At 41.4% G+C, this 18,200-nt stretch overlaps 1 protein-coding gene across 1 annotated transcript in view; it reads right to left on the reverse strand.

The window, feature by feature from the left end:
- The window catches only part of csmd3b (CUB and Sushi multiple domains 3b), a 478,068-nt gene extending 460,679 nt beyond the window's left edge, over positions 1 to 17,389 (reverse strand). The window contains exon 1 of the mRNA XM_050035068.1: positions 17,136 to 17,389. Within this exon, the coding sequence (XP_049891025.1) occupies positions 17,136 to 17,385 (250 nt within the window). The 5' untranslated portion in view covers positions 17,386 to 17,389. The remainder of the gene's footprint in view (positions 1 to 17,135) is intronic.
- Between the last annotated feature and the right edge of the window lie 811 nt (positions 17,390 to 18,200).

Consider the following 18,200-nt stretch of genomic DNA (forward strand, 5'->3'; position numbering starts at 1 on the left):
TCCTGTTTTTATGTTACCACTATGTGCAGAAACAATAGGTTTCTTGTTATGAATTTAAGACTTATACTTGCTTTCTATATATTCTGTCTTGTGCTCTTTTCTGTAAATACACTGTATACTCTATGTACCAAAGGCATAGGAGAGAGCACGAGTAATTGGTTTGCTGCACTGTGCAAAAGCAAAATTTTACAGTCCGATATTAATCTACACCTCACACGTCCAAGAATTGAGCCCAACAGGTCTATTAGCCTTTCAAATTCAAATCACAAGGACTGTCTCAAGGTAATATATGTCATTAATCTGAGGTATCACCCCTAATGACTGAAGTAGACAGGCCAGTAAGACCTACATAGCCACCACATAAATCCACATGCCTAGCCTTTTTATGGAAAGAGCAAACTGCCTCTTCTCAGTATGAATAAAAATAATTCAATATGTAGCTGTATTACTGCTTACATCTACATCTAACAAAGGTCAGCAATCAACATGTCATCTGCATAATTGACAGAAGCACTAAGAAAAAGATGACATTTGTTTGACATGTAGCACTTCCTTGGATCATCTTGTGTAAAACAGCAAGATGCATCACTCCCAAAATTCATCAAACTCCAATTAGCGGGGTCTCACATACATTTGAAGGACAAATGAATAGATGTAATCCATATAATCCATAATCCTCCTCGATTTCATTATGTGCGACAACAGCTGGCCTGTATTTTCAACTGTAATTGAAAACACAAAATAAATCACAGAACTAGGTTAATGGCTTAACCAGATCAACACCAGAGCTTAAATGAGTGGAGTCGTTTAAGTTAAATACTGCATGCATGCGCAAAGGGCATCAAATTAATATTTAAACCTTGGTGACTGGGGCTTTCTAAATGTTCCCAGCCTGTTAAATTTACAGCCAAAGTGGCTCTCAGATCAGAACAGACTGGTCCGAGGGATGCTGGCTCGTTTCCCATCTGCAGGCAGAAGTTACTCGCATTTGCCTTCAAACACTCGATGTCAGTGGGCATGTACGACAAACTGTAGTGGAATGTAACTATTTACTGAACATTACAACATACATTAATTGAAGTACTGTATTTACCTAGAATTTTGAGATACTTGTACTTACTACAGTGTTTCCCTTTTATGCTACTTCATACTTCTACTCCACAACACTTCAGAGGAAAATACTCTACCTTTTACTCCACTATATTTAATGTAAAGCTTTAGTTACTAATTACTTTGCAGATTTAGATTAGAAATACAAAATGAGTGCCACTTTAACTAGCTGCAATATTAAAGTGATAAAAACACAAATTCATCAATATCTGAAATGGGCCATTCTGCATAATGAGTACTTTTACTATTGGTAATTTAAGTACATTTTCATGCTAATACTTTTGTACTTTTACTTGACGGTGTAAACGTGTTGTTGGTTTTTTACTGGTTTTACTCACATGGTCCGTTTGTTTTGGCTCCTGGTAAAAACCTCCTGATAAATGAACATTGAAAGAAGTCTAATCAGGACTTCGTACTTGTCACAAGGGGGAAGTTTGGCTGGTTGCAAACTGCAATCCTCACCGCTAGATGCCACTAAATCCCTCACCCTGTTCCTTTAAGAAAAAATTTGAATGCAGTACTTGTAAGACAGTATTTTCTAACTGTAGCATTGCTACATTCAGTTGGGTAAATAGATCTGAGCACTTCTTTCACCACTGATAACAAAAAGTCCATACAACCTTGGCTCATAGATCGATGACCAAGGATACATCACTTATGTTCCCCTCATGTCATCTTCTCTTCTCCCATCATCTCTGTTAACTTGGAAAAAATAAGAGCAAAAATGAACAGCAAAAAGTTTATACCGCTGACAGATATCTGAGCAGAGATGCTTTGTGGACTACTTTTGTGGAGCATAAGAAAAATCTCTTTGTTGGAACTCAACCTGATCAAATGTATGAAGTCCGGAGAAATGTCTTTTGGGCGCAGTGACCTTCATGACATATGTGGAGTCCAGGGTTCCTTGTGTTTGAATGGATTTTAATTCTGTTGATTTCTGCTCTATAAAGGAGCAATTCTGATCCAGTGACTCAAATCCTTTTATCTTTCCAATCCCTTTTATCCTTTTATCGTTCTGTTTCTTTTGATCTCAGAAACTCATTTCAGCTCTACCTCTGCCAGGCAGTTGGACATTGACTAGTACTTGGAATAGCCTTCTGCTCTTTTTGTTTGTTGAAGGATATACAGTAAATTACCTCAAGAGATCAGCAGCAAGGTGGAAACATCATTTGGCAATGTGAGAGGTGCTATGAGACCATATTACACCTGGCATTGGGCTTTGGGCCAATGTTTAACACATTTCTAAACTATAGTTCAATAATGACATGAATGAGCTTCAAATGAAAAAGATCTTTAATATATTTCTGCTTTTGTGCCCCCCAAAAGGTTTTTTTCATTTGTAATTTGTTTTCATTGTCCTGTTAAAACATATAATACATAATACAGCATTGTAAATAACCTGCAATTAGTAGGTTAACTTAATTTAACTACAATAACTAATACTTTTTTTAAGGAAATTTGGATGGAGAAGAAAAGTGTCGCAACCAAAAAAAAAAAAAAAAAAGGTTATGGTTTTCTATTAACAACAAAATGGAGATTAAATTGTTTGCCATGCTTTTCAAGCCAAAGAGGCACTTAGCTTCTGTCGTAGGTTTTGTAAAACCACATAAAACCTAAAGGAACATTGGCACCAAATGCAACAGATACAAAGTGTATCACAGGAAGCTTGCCAAAGAACAAAAACATCTTTTAGCCTAATGATTATCCATGTTGTTTGCTGTATCTGAGCTATTCACACAAACCTGCCTTATCAGAAAACATATCCAAACAAATAATAGAGTTAGATATAAGACTAGGAGGTTTGTTATAGGTGATGGAATTAATTAGCTAGAGACTCTTTGCTTTCATCAGTCAATACTCATAGGGGTGGACAAAGGGGGGCACTGAAAATCCACAACAATCCTGTCTTAATGTGTTATGTATCTGTATACACATATGTTAGGCAATCCATCAGTCTTCAGATAGTTATCCTTTTCCATAAAAAGACAATATACAGCTTTAATCTGAAGGAGTACATTGATTGTAAGGAGCAAAACATTTACTGAGAACAAGGGGAGACTTGTGGATACCCATAGAACCCACTTTCAGGTCTAGACCCCTTTGAAAATGGCCATGCCAGTTGTTCCCTTGCTAAAATTGAACCTAAACGTGGAGTGTTATTTGGCCCCCCCTTCTGACAAGCTATGCCAAGATAGTTGGTGTCAATGCATGCCTTAAGTTGTCTAGTTTCACAGGATACTACTACCTTTGTACTACCTCAAGAAATGAGCATGCCACAGGGGGGTACGACAATTGTAACAGGGTGGCCATGGCCCCCCCTTTGGGGAACCACTGCACTGAACATGTAATTACACAGGTCCATACAGACTTCACCTGATTCAACCCAGGCATGAATCCCAGGAGGACCCCTACCAACAATTAAGTCTTCAGCAAACATAAACTCAAGGATTTCCAACACAAACTTCACCTACATATGTAAATCAATAGGATACAATCAACTGGATTGCAGAGTTAAATCGAGCTTTTGTTTCATCAGTCTCCCCTTTTCTTTCACCAGAAATCCGAGATGGACAATTAAACAGGTGACAAACATCTTCCACTGAGACTAATAATTTAACAAGAGGAGATGACAGATTGGGGGTATACGTGTTGTGGTGTCAGGTTTGGCTGTGGTCGTGCGGTTAAGCATCTGCTCTCTGTCTGACCCGGTGACCCTGAGCGAGAGCGGGGTAGGGTCGGGGTGTGGGGGAGACAGACGGCCAGTGTCAAAGATCAAAACGTTTACTGTTGTCCACCGCAACACCCTGCTGAGCTTTTGTCTGCGAGCTGCATGCGGTCACCTCTGGGATGACTGTGTGCAAACTTCTTTTCCCAGCACATCAGACAAAAATAAGTTTGTACATGTCAGTTATTTAGCTATTAAATTAATTACCTTCTACTTCCTGTATGCTGACATTTGCTCTCTGTCTGCTTCCCCTTTGTTTGATCACAATTTAGGCTGTTTGGGCTTTGCATGTCCATATGCAGAGGACAAATTGGTGCCTCTGAGTTATTTTCATAGTATATGTGTGTAAATATGGTATATACACACACATTAACTGTGACTGTAGCTGTCTTAGTTAGTGTCCCTGCGTGCCCTGCAGAGGTGTCCTCCTTTTGGAGAATGCTGGTGGCCACCCAAGCATGAAAGCTTTAGAAAACAGCAATTTTAGTGAAGACTTGCGCTAAATACTGGTGTAAAAATAGGACTTGTAGACTCTCAGTGCAATCGTTTGGCTGCACAGTCTCTTTGGAGTGATTTTATTGCCAACTATAAAGGACCAGCTCCCTTTCACTTTAGCTTATTTTGTAGAAAGCTGCACCCATATGAATTAGTGAGTGTTATATGGGGATACATACTTTAACTAATGTTAAGACTGAAGGAGGAGAGGAGAGGAGAGGAGAGGAGAGGAGAGGAGAGGAGAGGAGAGAGGGATGTTAGGTAAGCAGGTGACAGCAGTAGCCTCCAGCTGTGAACTGAGTGCGCCCAGAAACAGCCTGACAGGGCCTGCTGGGGAAATGAGTCTTCTCTGGGAATGAAGCAGACAAGCACACACATGCACATGCACACACACGTACAGGAAAAAAAGTCCTGTGCACAGAAAAACACACACACACATAGACAGAATGAACAACAGTACAAAAAGGCTCCCAAGGCGCAAGACTCAGACAGGAAATACATCATCACTTAGGGTAGGAAATGCATCACCTGCAGAGCTCTGAGACTCCCAGCGAATAAGACTGCAGGAGGAGACAAGGGGTGCATATGCATGTAAGCATGACTGAATAATTATAATAATAATAATAATAATTAAACAACGTTCTTGCTTGCAAAGATTAAGACGTGTTGTGAAATGTCAAAATAAAATAAAACAATCTGTTTATGATCACGGGACGGGGGGATTAATTTAATAACACAGTCAAACAATAGACTATCCTCATGTGCATAACAGCACAAAGTGATGAGCTAGTGAGATTGTGCGTGTGTGTTTAGATTGCGAGGTGTGTGTGTGTGTGTGTGTGTGTGATGTCTGCTTGCAGCCATGTTTCTGTGGGTTTGGGGCACATGGGCATACCTGTCATCACACACCAGACATAAACACAAAAACACCCCCTGTTGCTCTGTGTTTTTCTCTCCCCTTCAACACCCCGCACTGTCAGAAGCACTATTATTTTTTCATACTGGGATAAACAGAATTAACATGTTTTGTTATATGATTATTATTGAATGGGATAGGATTAAACCAGTTATAGTACTCTGCATTTTCAAAAAAAATTGTCAACTTTAATCCTTAATTGACGGTAATTAAAATTGTTGAAAGGTTTGAGTTGAGATTTTTGCATCTGACAGGAGAGACTGCAGTTGGGTTCATGGAGGGTTCAACTGTCTAGCAAACTGACTAATCAAATTACCTTCACGTGTGTGTCATGTGTACCTGTGTTGAGTAGTTTTCCATGTCTTTAGAGACCTGACTGTTATTTTACCGTCACTAAATACATATTCAAATAATTTGTTTTTCACAAACATAAAAATAATACCTGGAAGGCTCAAATAATTAAAAATAACTACTGCAGCTGTTTAATAAGTCCCTATGTGATGCTCATGTGTAACTAGTGCATGAACTACTCACTTAAAAGGGATGTTTTCTTGCACCTTCACTGACACGTATCATATCTAACATTTGTTTTTGTTAAAAAATGGCTGCATGTTCTTATAAATAGTTTCAATTAAACTCATTATATGAGTTACAGGGCCAAGAAAATCATCAAAGTGTATTTAAACAACATCAAACTGGTTTTAGTTTTATTATTTGGCTCCAACATATTTTATATCTTTCATCTTTGTGCATCCGTGTGCGTGTCTATGTGATGCACTGTACCAACAGCTGACAGGATTTTAATGTTCACATGGTCACCATGGCAACAATCTCATCCCAAAAATCTGACATCCATCACATCATTGCTACATTAGACAAAGACCTCTGAGTAAAATGAGATATAACGAGCAGAGCAGGGAAGCATGAAATATCGGAGGTAAACTTGTCTAATTACAACAGATAAAGAAACTGAGAGCTTGTTGAATTGTGCGATGATGGATCTCAAATAAAAGTTGAGTTAATGACGAGTTAAATTACAATGACAAATTACAGATCATATTCTAAACATATTCAATGGGGGTAGCACATCATTAGCGATGCCATTTATCCACGCTTTATATCATATCCATGAGTAAAGATTATCACTGCTGGTACATCATTTGCACATTATTACCTACAACACTGTACACACATCTGTGGATAAAAATGCAGCACATCTATTAATTATGAGTTCACAGTTATCATTAGACTACCTGAGGTGAGGGTATAATATAGCTACTGATGAATTATAACTTGTTAATGTAGATTGTGGTCATGTTTAACTAATAGCTTACAAATGTTTTGCTTGTAGGTTTTATATATATATGCTAAAAAGGTAACAGGTTTATGAAATCTCTATTCTGAAATTCAGGGCTGATTTAAAAATGTTCAAACCGGTTTGATATTCAGAGCTGGACCGGACCAGAATACCAAATTCTACCACTAGGTGTCGTACTAGACGTCGTTCAGGAGTGGAGCAAAATTATGCCGTGTCCTAACAGTAAACCAGGGTCCAACTATCATGTTGCATAGCACAACGTCGGGAGTCCTAGACTGGAGACATAACCACGTGAACCATGTAACCATGTAAAAGATGGGTGACTGTTACCGTTTACACATAAACAAACCGTGTCGGCTACCTATCAGCCATGCACTGGAAATCTGGAGACTTAACCACGTAAAACATGGGTGAGTTCTTGCTGTCTTCCAAGTTTGTACTTTTAAACAGAAAACACACGTTTTATATTGTGACAATAACTGGAAATAGCATTTAATATAGCCAACAGCAAGTAGGTTGTTATAAACAATAGTCATTTCCCAGAAATTTCCAGCTCCCCAGTGATCTCCCTCAAGCCAGCTGCCACCTTATTTAGATTCTTGTCGTGAAATAAGAAGGTCTTGTGTGGATAACTCCTCATATTAACTTCATAAATCAGTTGTTTCTCATTCATAGCAGCGCTTTCAAGGGCGTTTGACAAAAGTTCAGCTCAAAATGACACACCGCGTTGCTCATGGTCAGTTAGTGCACCTCTATTGTCGGCTTCAAAACCAAAATGTTGCCATATTGGCAAAGCTTTAGGTTTCTTAAAGGATTCATTTTGCCATGAAATCGATATCCTTCATGTTGTCAGGTGCTCGGCTCACAGTCTGTCAGACACTAATTGAGCATAGTGTTAGTTCAGGCAGGACACGATGTCAAGCTCAGCTCACATCCCAACTACATCAGCTGATCCTCAAACAGCCAATCAACTGATGTAGCAGCTGATAGATCACATGATTCCTTCCTATGCAACTAAGTCTTATTCAGGGCGCCCTATTTAAACTGCTCTGGCCTGCCTACTGTTGCTGCTTCCTCTGCGAGCCGCTTTGCAACCGGCCTCCACCCCAGCTCCTCCTTTTGATGCTGTGTCTGACTTATCAATGTCATTTCTGTTTGTTATTGATGGTGGCTCAGATCTGTTCCCCGGGGGTCTTTGACGCTGCTCTCCCTGCCTTAGGCTTTCCATGTAGGCGCATGGAAGGGCAGGAAGGTTTGCTCTCTCTCTGCCTCAAGCTTTCCTCATTTGCGTGCGGAAGGACAGAGACATGTGCTCTCTCTGCCTTTAGGCTTTCCATGTAGGCGCGTGGCAGGGCGGAGAAGTGTGCTCTCTCCGCCTTATGCTTTTCATGTAGGCACGTAGAAGGGTGGAGAGGCGTGCTCTTTCTGCCTTAGGCTTCCTGCGTAGACCTAGGAAAGGCAGAGAGGCCCTAGGACAGAGCCATATTGCCAAATATAATACTGCAAATGGAAATTAAGTTTTCCTTGACAAAAGTGTTCATGACTGAATTAGCTCTTTTAGTCCATTATAAACAAACTTAATATAATGGTAATGGCATTGTCATATGGCTATTTACTGATGCAATACAAGCTGGATTTCGCCATTGTCAAGGGTTTCTGATGGAAGCTACTTTTAATTGGCCAGAACATGTCATAATCACAGATGCTGGTTCAGGTGGTTTGCATTAAATCAAACCAGTTTAAGGTAATTCATTGGACTGCCCCTTATCTATTGTGAACCCCCATTCAAAAGGTGTTTTCAAGTCAAAGCCCATGTGAGCTGTTTCCTAAACCTCTGAAGTTAATGGAATGCTATACGCGAATAATTTGCGACAGGAATAATTTCCTACCCATTAAAAGGACTTGTTGCTCCCCTTAAATTAAGCAGTCATTACTAATATAATTATTAAATTTATTGTAATGTGGTCCATTTGTTTTCTTTAAGATGAACGAATGCTGTCCACTGCATCTGACCTTTCTTTTCCTTCACTAGCACAAGCCACCTATAAGGTAGTGAAGACAGTGACAGCCAAATTACTAAAATAGGTACGAATCAAAAGGCAAAGTGACAGGACTGGCACAAAATGTATTTAGCTCAAGTTAATCTCAGGTTGCCATGACATCAACATGATTTGGTCTGTCGAACTTTTATGATGAACATAGCCTGCTTTCACCACGATAATCAACAAGCTTTTCTGTGTCTTTACATTCTGCATTATTTGTGTCATTTCAGCTCTGTTGTGGTGCTGGTCTTGTAGGAATTTACTGACAGCTATACTGCATGCATTTTCCCCAGAGAGCACATGGTCATTAAGGGCATCAGCACCTCCCTCAAGGACAGTCTGACAGGGACAGACTAGCTGTCACCAGGGATCGAACCTTTGACCGACACTTCTGTTTATATGCCCATCCATCTATATAGAAGGATTCCTGTGCACACAGCTTCCCATTTTAATCCAAGGTTCCATCTTAGAAGAAATAGCTCCTCCTATATTGGCCATGTTGCCTGTTTCTTTACATAGATTAGAACACCTCTCTCTCTCTCTCTCTCTCTCTCTCTCTCTCTCTCTCTCTCTCTCTCTCTCTCTCTCTCTCTCTCTCTCACACACACACACACACACACACACACACACACACACACACACACACACACACACACACACACCAAGCACCAGCTGGATACGAGACTGTCTGTCTTTGTTAATTTCTCATCTGCCTTTCCTGTAACGCATCAGAGCAACTCTGTGTGTGTGTGTGTGTGTGTGTGTCCTGTCCCTGTTCATATTCATGTGTAAGTGTGTGTGCTTGTGTGTTTGCGGTCACACCCTCAGGGTAACACATGCTATCTTTATGTGCCCAACAAAATTTTGTGTATTTATTAGTGTGTCAGAGCGACTGTGTGTGCGTGTGTGTGTGCTTGCCCACTCAACATGTTCACGTCATGTCTACTTCTAATCATCTTTGAAATAATGAAGAGGCTACGAAAGACTGACAGATTGTGTTTTCGTGTACACGTGTCTACGTGTGTGTCTGAGTTAATGTGTACGTACACAACGCATGTGCTCTTCAGAAACCTCATATCTCCCAAAAGTTACCTTTTGGCGTAATTGAGAAACACAGTTGATTTTCCCAATTTGACGGGCCTTTAATCAGAGCCTTGTTTCATATTTGGAACGCTTCATAGTGACTTAAGCAATGCATTTGATTTGTGTGTGCGTGCGTATGTGTGCATTTAATGGAATGTTGGATATTATACACAGAATTATAGTAAAGATTCAACAGCAAAACACATAAGAGACACATTCAAAATATACTAACTAAAATTCTATCAGTATTTTTACAGTTAGTGGATGGCACAGTTTTATTTGCTGATGGCTCCTGCAGGACGCCACCATGTCTTTGCATTCAACTATGATGAATTATGCTTTCACTTATTACACTCACGACACCAGTCTGTAAATGCACATTTGCACTAGACCTTGGAGGAAAAGAGCAATTGTACATAAAAAGCTGTTATGGATCCACAGGGCCCAGGAACAGCTGGAACCGCTCACTGGAGTACACACTCTCTTAAGTCCAATTTGCATGGCAAAATTATCACTTCTTTCAATTTAGCAGCCTGTTCAATATGTGCGAGCTGACATTTCTGAAATCATGGCAGACAAACACAAATCTGAAATACATGAGTAGATTTGGCTCTGTGGCAATTTAAAAACACACCAATTCGGCTGGCAATCTGCGTGCAGGAATTGAATGCTTACCCTGTTTGTTGGCTGAGACGGAAAACACACATGAGAGATTATCAGAGCGTTACCCTGTGAGTGCCGACCTATTACAATCAACACTTATAACAAATTCTCTAAGGAAAGGGGCTGGATGGAGCAGGGGAGGAGAGGGGAAAGAGGAGAAGCAAGACTAATGGCGGACAGAAACTAAAGGAAGAAGGGATGAAGGGAGATGGCAGATGTGGGATGTGAGAAAGGAGGTGATTATAAATTCATCATGGGTGAATGCTGGTAGGAGGAGGTAAGGGAAGAGAAGAATGGGCGATTAGGGGTGGAAGAAGATGGATGGAGAGGAAACACTACTGAGTATGGAGCAGCCAAATATCAAGAATATGAATTTACACAATAAAACACACACTTGCTCAGTACTCAACAGGGGAGTTCCCAGTACAGCTAAAGCAGTAACACTAGAATCCAAGGATTTTCAAGGCAATGACACTGTGAGAGAAGGAGTGCTGAGCGCACAAACGAAATAAAAAAAAGACATAGAGGGAGAACTATAACTGAAATTGCAATGCCCTCTAATGTTGGAAAATATCAAAGGCTTCAAATTCATCAGGAAATGTGAAGCAACACACACTCAACCTTGCTGCTAGGGAAGTGGTCATCTCCATCCAAAGAATTCAATTCATGGGCAACAATTTTGTGTTAGGAAAACAAGCTTTGTGTGGCCTGAATTGACCACAAGTGCATTTTGTTGTGCAACACTGTATTGTGCAATGACAAAAAATGAATGAAATGAAAAAACTAATGCTGCCTGCATCTCCAGAAAAATGATCCCTGCTAAGATATTTAGCATATTCTGTATTGGTGTTGTCAAAAATATTGATATAGCGATATACATATATTCATTCTAAATATCTTAAATGGTTCCAATACTCATTTTATCTCAGTATAGATACTCTGGTATCCACTGCACTTTTTTGTTATCTCTTTACTTTTAATGTTTACTTCAGCCATTCTGCCGTACTCTTGTGATTAACCAAGAAAAATAAAGTTGTCATTGTCATCTTTCAGCCTTATAAAATGTATCTATAAATAAATGTTTTAAATCGTATGTGCTTAATTTCAATTTTCCCCATGGTATCGAAAATGGTATTAAATATCGATATTCTTCATGGTATTGTATCAAACTTTGAAATCCCAGTATCATGACAGAACTTCTCTGTAGGTCGTTACTGAACCAGATGAGGGTTGTCAAAACTATCAACAGTTTGATACTTTTTTTAATACCACATGTTTAAAACAATACAATCTCGGTAACTTCTACATTTGATAGTATCAAAAGGACCAAAGATATTAAAACAAAAACAGATCTACAGTCAGATTTTCAACCTAAGGCTGCACAGATGAAACAGCGGGGAAGAAAATCAACTGGTCCTCAACCTGTGGCGTACACAGACTGTTCTCATGCACTGCTCGTATGTATACCTATCAAAGGTAATGCACCAGAATTATTGCATAACCTACGTTATTGTAAAGGCTGCAATCATGTGATTAAAGACCCAGCCGTACTCTCAGGTCCACCTCCTCCATTCAACTCACCCTCCCACCTGCTCACTTACCCACCACGGGGTCTAGAGCCTTCAGCCGCTCGGCCTCCAGTCTTCTGCTCTGGAACTCTCTACCGCAGGACATAAAAACATAAAACACTCGGACTCTGTCACCTCCTTCAAAACTCAACTTTTCAGACAGGCGCACTCCCTTTAATCTGGACTGGAATGACCACACTGTTGCACTTTACTGCTGTTTTATGTATGACGTTATGTTTTGCGTTTTTTGATTGTCATGTTTTACTGATTGTTTTATTATTATTGCCTATAAATAAAATGTATTATTATTATTATTATTATTATTATTATTATTAAAGTCCGTCTAAGGACACAGGTTAGGGTGGTGGATGGGTCCAACAACACAGGACTTCCTCCCTGGAGACTGGTGTTTGTGTCCATTGTGAAACCAAGTGAACTTTGAGTTATTCTGAGGTACATTATCTCCATGTTTCTTTTCCCAAACATAACCTACATAAATTTACTTCCCTAAACCTAACTTACGTAACTTTATGTTAAGTACACAAGTATCTAGGGTCATTCATAGGAAATCATACATACTGCTGTGTTTGCATTTTTTTGTAAGACATCATACAAACCGATATATGATGATACACTGGCTTACTGCATTCTTTCTACCAACAAACCCACCACATGACTGGAGGCATGTGTTTAGTGAATGCTTCTGTACCAGTACTTTGTGCAGGTTAATTTAAAGAAGAAAAAAATGTATCCTTTTTTGTGTGTTTAGGACTTTTTTTTTTGTTTAAATTTTGGTATCATTACATCATTAAACCAAATGTGTTCATTTTGAACCTATGAGCAAAATCTTAACTGTTAAATGTTTGGTTCCAAACTCGGGTAATGGCTTTTGAGACAGAGTTACATTTATAGAACTAAAGCCACTGTTAAGGTTTAAAGAAAAAATCTGCTTTTGGTTAAATATCAAAAATGTCAACACCAGCTTTTAGTGGTTTTATTGGTTTCAAAACATCTTGCTAAAAGACTACAGTTGAAAATTAGCCAGCTGGCTAACCCTGTCACATTTACAGAAATGTTGATTAATGTGCGTTGTCCTTTGAAATAAAATAAATGAAATTAAATAGCTTGAGGTCCCCACCCTTACATTTCCTTCTGCTGCATTATGCTGCCATACTACTTCCGGCTTTAGTACTGAATGTTGACAGTGAGTTGAAGGAGGAGAGGTGAGGAAGGAAAAACAAGTAATTACAAGTTGTTGGTTGGAAATGCGGGAGAGGATTAGGTGAATGAAAGTCAAGAGGGACAGATGAGGAGAGAATGGAGTTGAGGATATGAAGACACACACACCTTACTCTTTCCCATTCCCGCCTCCCCATCTTCCCCCCTTTTCTCTCACTTTCTTCCTCACTAAGTCAAAAGTATTTATATGATCAGAGGCTGACTCTGCGACAGACACATCTCGCTCCCTGAGAAACCAGCCATAAGCCACAGGATTAAATGTGTGTTAGAGAGTCTGTGTTGCGCTAATGTTGAGTGTGAGAGTGCTCGTCTGCCTTGGCGTGTGTGTACACAGTGTACTAATAGTCCAAACCCATGTCTGTTTACGTGTGAATTCAGCAGAGAAAGACAAAGAGATGGTATCCCCCTGTGCTCGTCAATGCAGGCATAATCTTATGCCTCCGAGCCCACCAGTAAACCTTATTATTAATTGTACGTTGCATATCAATCCATAATTGACAGCAGAGAGTGATTACCAAAGTGCTCAACCAGTAACTAACACAGGTAAATGACTAGCAGTGGCGCGTTAATGGATGACATCAATCAATGACTTATAATCAACATCGGAGTTGTAAACCGCACCAATCAATCTCTGATATCCAGGGATGGGTTATAAAACCTGGTTGGAGGACCATTTCACTGCGCCTGACAGCCTGTCCAATTTAACACTGATGACCAGCATTAAATTACTAGACGCTACCAGGGGATGACTGATAAATTTCAATTTAGCCATGTTGCAAGAACAAAGCACTACATTTCCATAGCTAGTCAATGTAAATTAAATTAGCTATTTTTAGCCATCTGGTTTAATTAGTTGGTCACATGCTTTAGACTAGCCTTAAGAGAAACCTGTTTTAATTCCTCACCCCACCGATGACCAGACACAGATTACCAAACTGTCTAAAGGATGATTACTACGAGATGACTGATCAGTATTAGTCCACTGATTGAGTGCTGATGAAATCCAAACTGTCAGTAAAAATCTGCAGTTAGGTTAATCCTAGAGGTGGTGCTGAAAAGAAGCTCAAACATAGATCTATTGCAAAGGTGCAGGTTGCGAGGCTGGAACGCAGCTCTCAGTTTGATTCTGACAGGCTGAATGTAGCCCAGAATACATTTAAGAGTCTGGGAGACGGTGAAAAATGTGTGTGGGTTTTGTCTTGTGTGCATGTGCGCACATGTGCGATTTAGTATGTTTGGTGAGTAAATTAAGCCTCTGGAGCCACAGGACAAATCTGACAGACGAAAAGGAAGAGAGGGAGCCCGGAGGAGAGATGAGAGCACAGAAGAAGTGCTGAGCAGAGGAGAGGAAAACAGAGGGGCAGGGGACAGGAGAGAGGAAGAGAGGAGAGGTGGAGTTAAGCTGAGCGGAGCAGCGGGGAGGAGGAGGAGAGGAGAGCGGATGAAACAGAGAAGAGGGGATCAGGGGGAAGAGGAAGAGCAGAGGACAAGTACAGCAATTTTTCAGCATCTGACTTAGAGGGAAACTTCATTTCAAGTTCATTTTTTTCACATAAACTTCCACATTAAATTGCAAGGCATTAAAAAATATACAAAAAGAGTAACACTTCCATGACAACCTGTCAGACAGGGTCCAAAGCAAGCTGAAACCTTTCATCACCCCTCTCTAAGACTGTCCTCTTGACCTCATTGTAGTGCAACACACTCCTCAATTAAAACCAAGTATCATGACAAAAGCCTACTCTGGGAACGGCGCTGTATCTTTGTGTCAAACATGTCATGCAAGCTGAGGTATTAATGTTTTTGTCCACTGGCTACACCGGCGTGTGAATCCATTATTTCATTACTTTACCTTCTAGATTGGTTTTTCAGAACAGAATTGCGGGTCCATACAATGATTGGTTACCTGCCAATGGCCGGTAGAGTAGACTAATTCGCCAGCCACAGCCAAAATGTAACAGCATTTGGCTGGTGGCTGGTTTTAATTTTCCAGCCTCTTTTTAAAGCCTTGGTCCCCAAAATGTCAGCATGGATCAAGGGGACATTTAATTACACATTTATTTACCTTCCTGCTCAGCCTTGACACTTAAAAAAGTGATGTTATTTGCTTGCTGGCTTTGCCAACTTCTATATCCACCTTTGACATTTTATTAATCCTAATGAGAATTTGCATTTAACTCCCTTGAAGAAGCCTGAATTTGACCATGTTTATACCACGAGGAGTATCTGACACTATGAGGTCTCTCACAGAAAGCCATGAGGAGATCAGTGTCAGCCAAGATCTGTGTCCCCCAAGGCTTTAAAATGAGATCTTTTGTGCCTGAGGAAATCCCACCTTTTCTTGTCTTTGTTCGTTCGACACCCTCCAAATCACAATCTCTCATCTGTCCATCAGACCATAAAAAAAAGCCTTTCCAAATAGGCTACAAAAAGCCTGGATATTCCTGGGTATTGTTTAAAGAGTAAAACTACATTCTTGTGGTGGTGCAAAGCCAAGTGTCTAGACGTTCCCAGTGTCGATTTGTTTAATCACTGTAGAAATCCATTATATTTCTGCTCCGTCAGCCTACACATGATCTCCCTACACTGGAGGATCATGCTGACTTTACAATGGCAATGACAAATGGTTCTCAAAAGCTGCTACAGTCGTTGGCTTTTTCAGGTTACCTTTGTCTTCCTGTACTCTTCACAAACAAAACAAACTCTCTCTGCTCACTAGTTCTTAACCCACGTAGTTTGCAAGTTACTTAGAAACCTCTTTCCCTTATTCATTTCCTGCCTCACTTCCTCACGAGCCCATTTCCAGTCTCTCAATCTCCCCTCCAGCCTCTTCCTCCCTATCCATTTTTTGCCTCCTCCGCTTCATCCTCCTCTCCCTTCCTCTTCTGAAGATACGGTGATGAATGGTCCGTTAGTTTCCATACCACTGAAGCCTCACCTGACGCAGCAATGGGTGTGTTTGCGTGAGTGTATGTGTGTTAGCTCCAGTGTGTGTCTGAGCGAGATCAGACAGAGAAAGTCAAAATGTAAAGCAGAGGAAGACCAAGATGCAGACAGACAAAGAAAGTGGGAGAGTGTGCTATACTGTGAATATTTTAACATCCTATTTCACTCAAGACAGCGAGAGGAGGNCGACAAAGTGCGAAAGTGTGTGTGAGAGCCAGAGAAAGGGGGAGACACCAGCATTATATAACATCTTTTAACCGAAATACAGCAGGAGAGGGACAAATGGGCACGGTGGTAGAAATTTGGGGGATAAAATGCTGTGTAAGGCCTGGGCCTCATCACTATAAACAACTCACGTTCACACACACGCACGCACAAACCCACACACACACAGACAAACACACTCCTGCACACACTTTGGTATAAGCAGCTCACGTTCGCTGCCACAGCCCAAGAGCTACCGCAAGAATATTTATTGGCTACCAGCTCAATGGCAGTATTGAAGAGAGGGATGGAGAGAGAGGGAGGGGGGGGGGGAACTGAAGCAAGCAGAAAATAAGGAAAGGAAAGAAGGAAGGAGGGAAGGAAGGAAGGAAGGAAGGAAGGGAAGAGGCTGTTGCCGGTTCTATCCCTCTCTCCTTCTTTCCCTTCATCCTCCCTGTAAGCCAATTTCTATTTCTCCTCTCTGCTCCGCAACACACCATACATCCAACGCACGCACCTCGCGCGCCCTCACGCACATCTCCCCTCTCACTCACACACAGTGCATAGACACCTCACAGACATCCTCGCGCACGCCCGCAGACACCCTCACACACACTCCGTCACCCCACACGCGCATAGAAGAAGCAGCATCTTTATCATGACTGCAGTAGAGAGAGAGCAAAAAAAAAACTCAGCACCCCAGTCTCACCCAAACCGCGAGTGTTTGCGCGAGCGCGCGAGTGAGCGAGGGCGTTTATGTCACTGCGCGTGAGTGCGCCCATGACTGCTGCGTGTGTGTATGTGTGCGCGTGTCGCATCCCCTTACCTTGCGCGCGCGAGGAGAGCGAGCATAGAACGAGACTCCACAGAAAACAGCGCATCACCGTCATCCCTCCGTCCGTCATCCTCTCGTTCATCCCTCTCAGCCTCCTCTTCGTCGTCCCCCTCTTCATCCTCGTCTTAGCCGACGAGGGGTGCGCGAGACAGCGTTCCGTGCCGCTATTAGTAATATCATTAACATCAATACATCTTCCGCGAGCCGAGCGCGAGCCCTCTAAGCTCTCACCGGGCCGCATGCTGCTTCACATCCAGAAAGCGGAGGGAGAGAAAGAGGGGGGGGGGGAGAGGGAGAGGAAGAGAGGGAGAGAGGAAGACAGAGAGAGAGAGAGAGAGAGAGAGAGAGAGAGAGAGAGAGAGAGGGAAACGCGTGCGTTTTCTTTGCCTCCTCCTTCTAACATAGACTAGATAAATCCTTCATATCCCAAAAATGAATTCAGTCAACATCCAGAGAGAAAGGCAGAGAGACAGAGGGGGAGATGGGACGGGCACACAGGTTGTCTCTCTGTCTTTAAATCCACTCTCCGCTGCTCGTCGTTAATATCTCTCTATTCCGTCCCGTTCCCTTCAAAAGAGTGATAGAGAGCCAGGGAGAGATTCAAATCCACACTTCCTCCGGGCTGCATCCCCTCTTCATCCTGAAATATCCCTCTTTCTATTTGGCTTCCCCCCTTCCTTATAAGCCTCCCGTGTCGTTTCGCACAGTATGTGTCTCCTCTCCTCGGTTTCGCTTTAAAAAAAAATCCTCTCTGCTCTGTCTCAAAAAATGGACAGGGATATTTGTTCTGTCTTTCTTCTCTGGCCGGATAACCCTCCTCTCCTCTCCTCCGTCTCTAGTCTCGTGCGTCTGACAAACCTTCCTCTTCTCTTTCCTCCTCTTCTCCTCCTTTCCTCTCACAAACAACGGCGAGGAAAATGTTGCATCTTCACCCCTCCTGAAAGAAGAGAAATTAATCACTCTCTCATCAGCGCACTATTCATTTGACTTCTTCTCACATTAACCATCAGTCATTCCCCTTTTTTTAAATTTCCTTACCAAACAAGCCAAACCACA

Source organism: Epinephelus moara, chromosome 22, assembly GCF_006386435.1.
Source record: "Epinephelus moara isolate mb chromosome 22, YSFRI_EMoa_1.0, whole genome shotgun sequence".
Lineage (NCBI taxonomy): Eukaryota > Metazoa > Chordata > Actinopteri > Perciformes > Serranidae > Epinephelus > Epinephelus moara.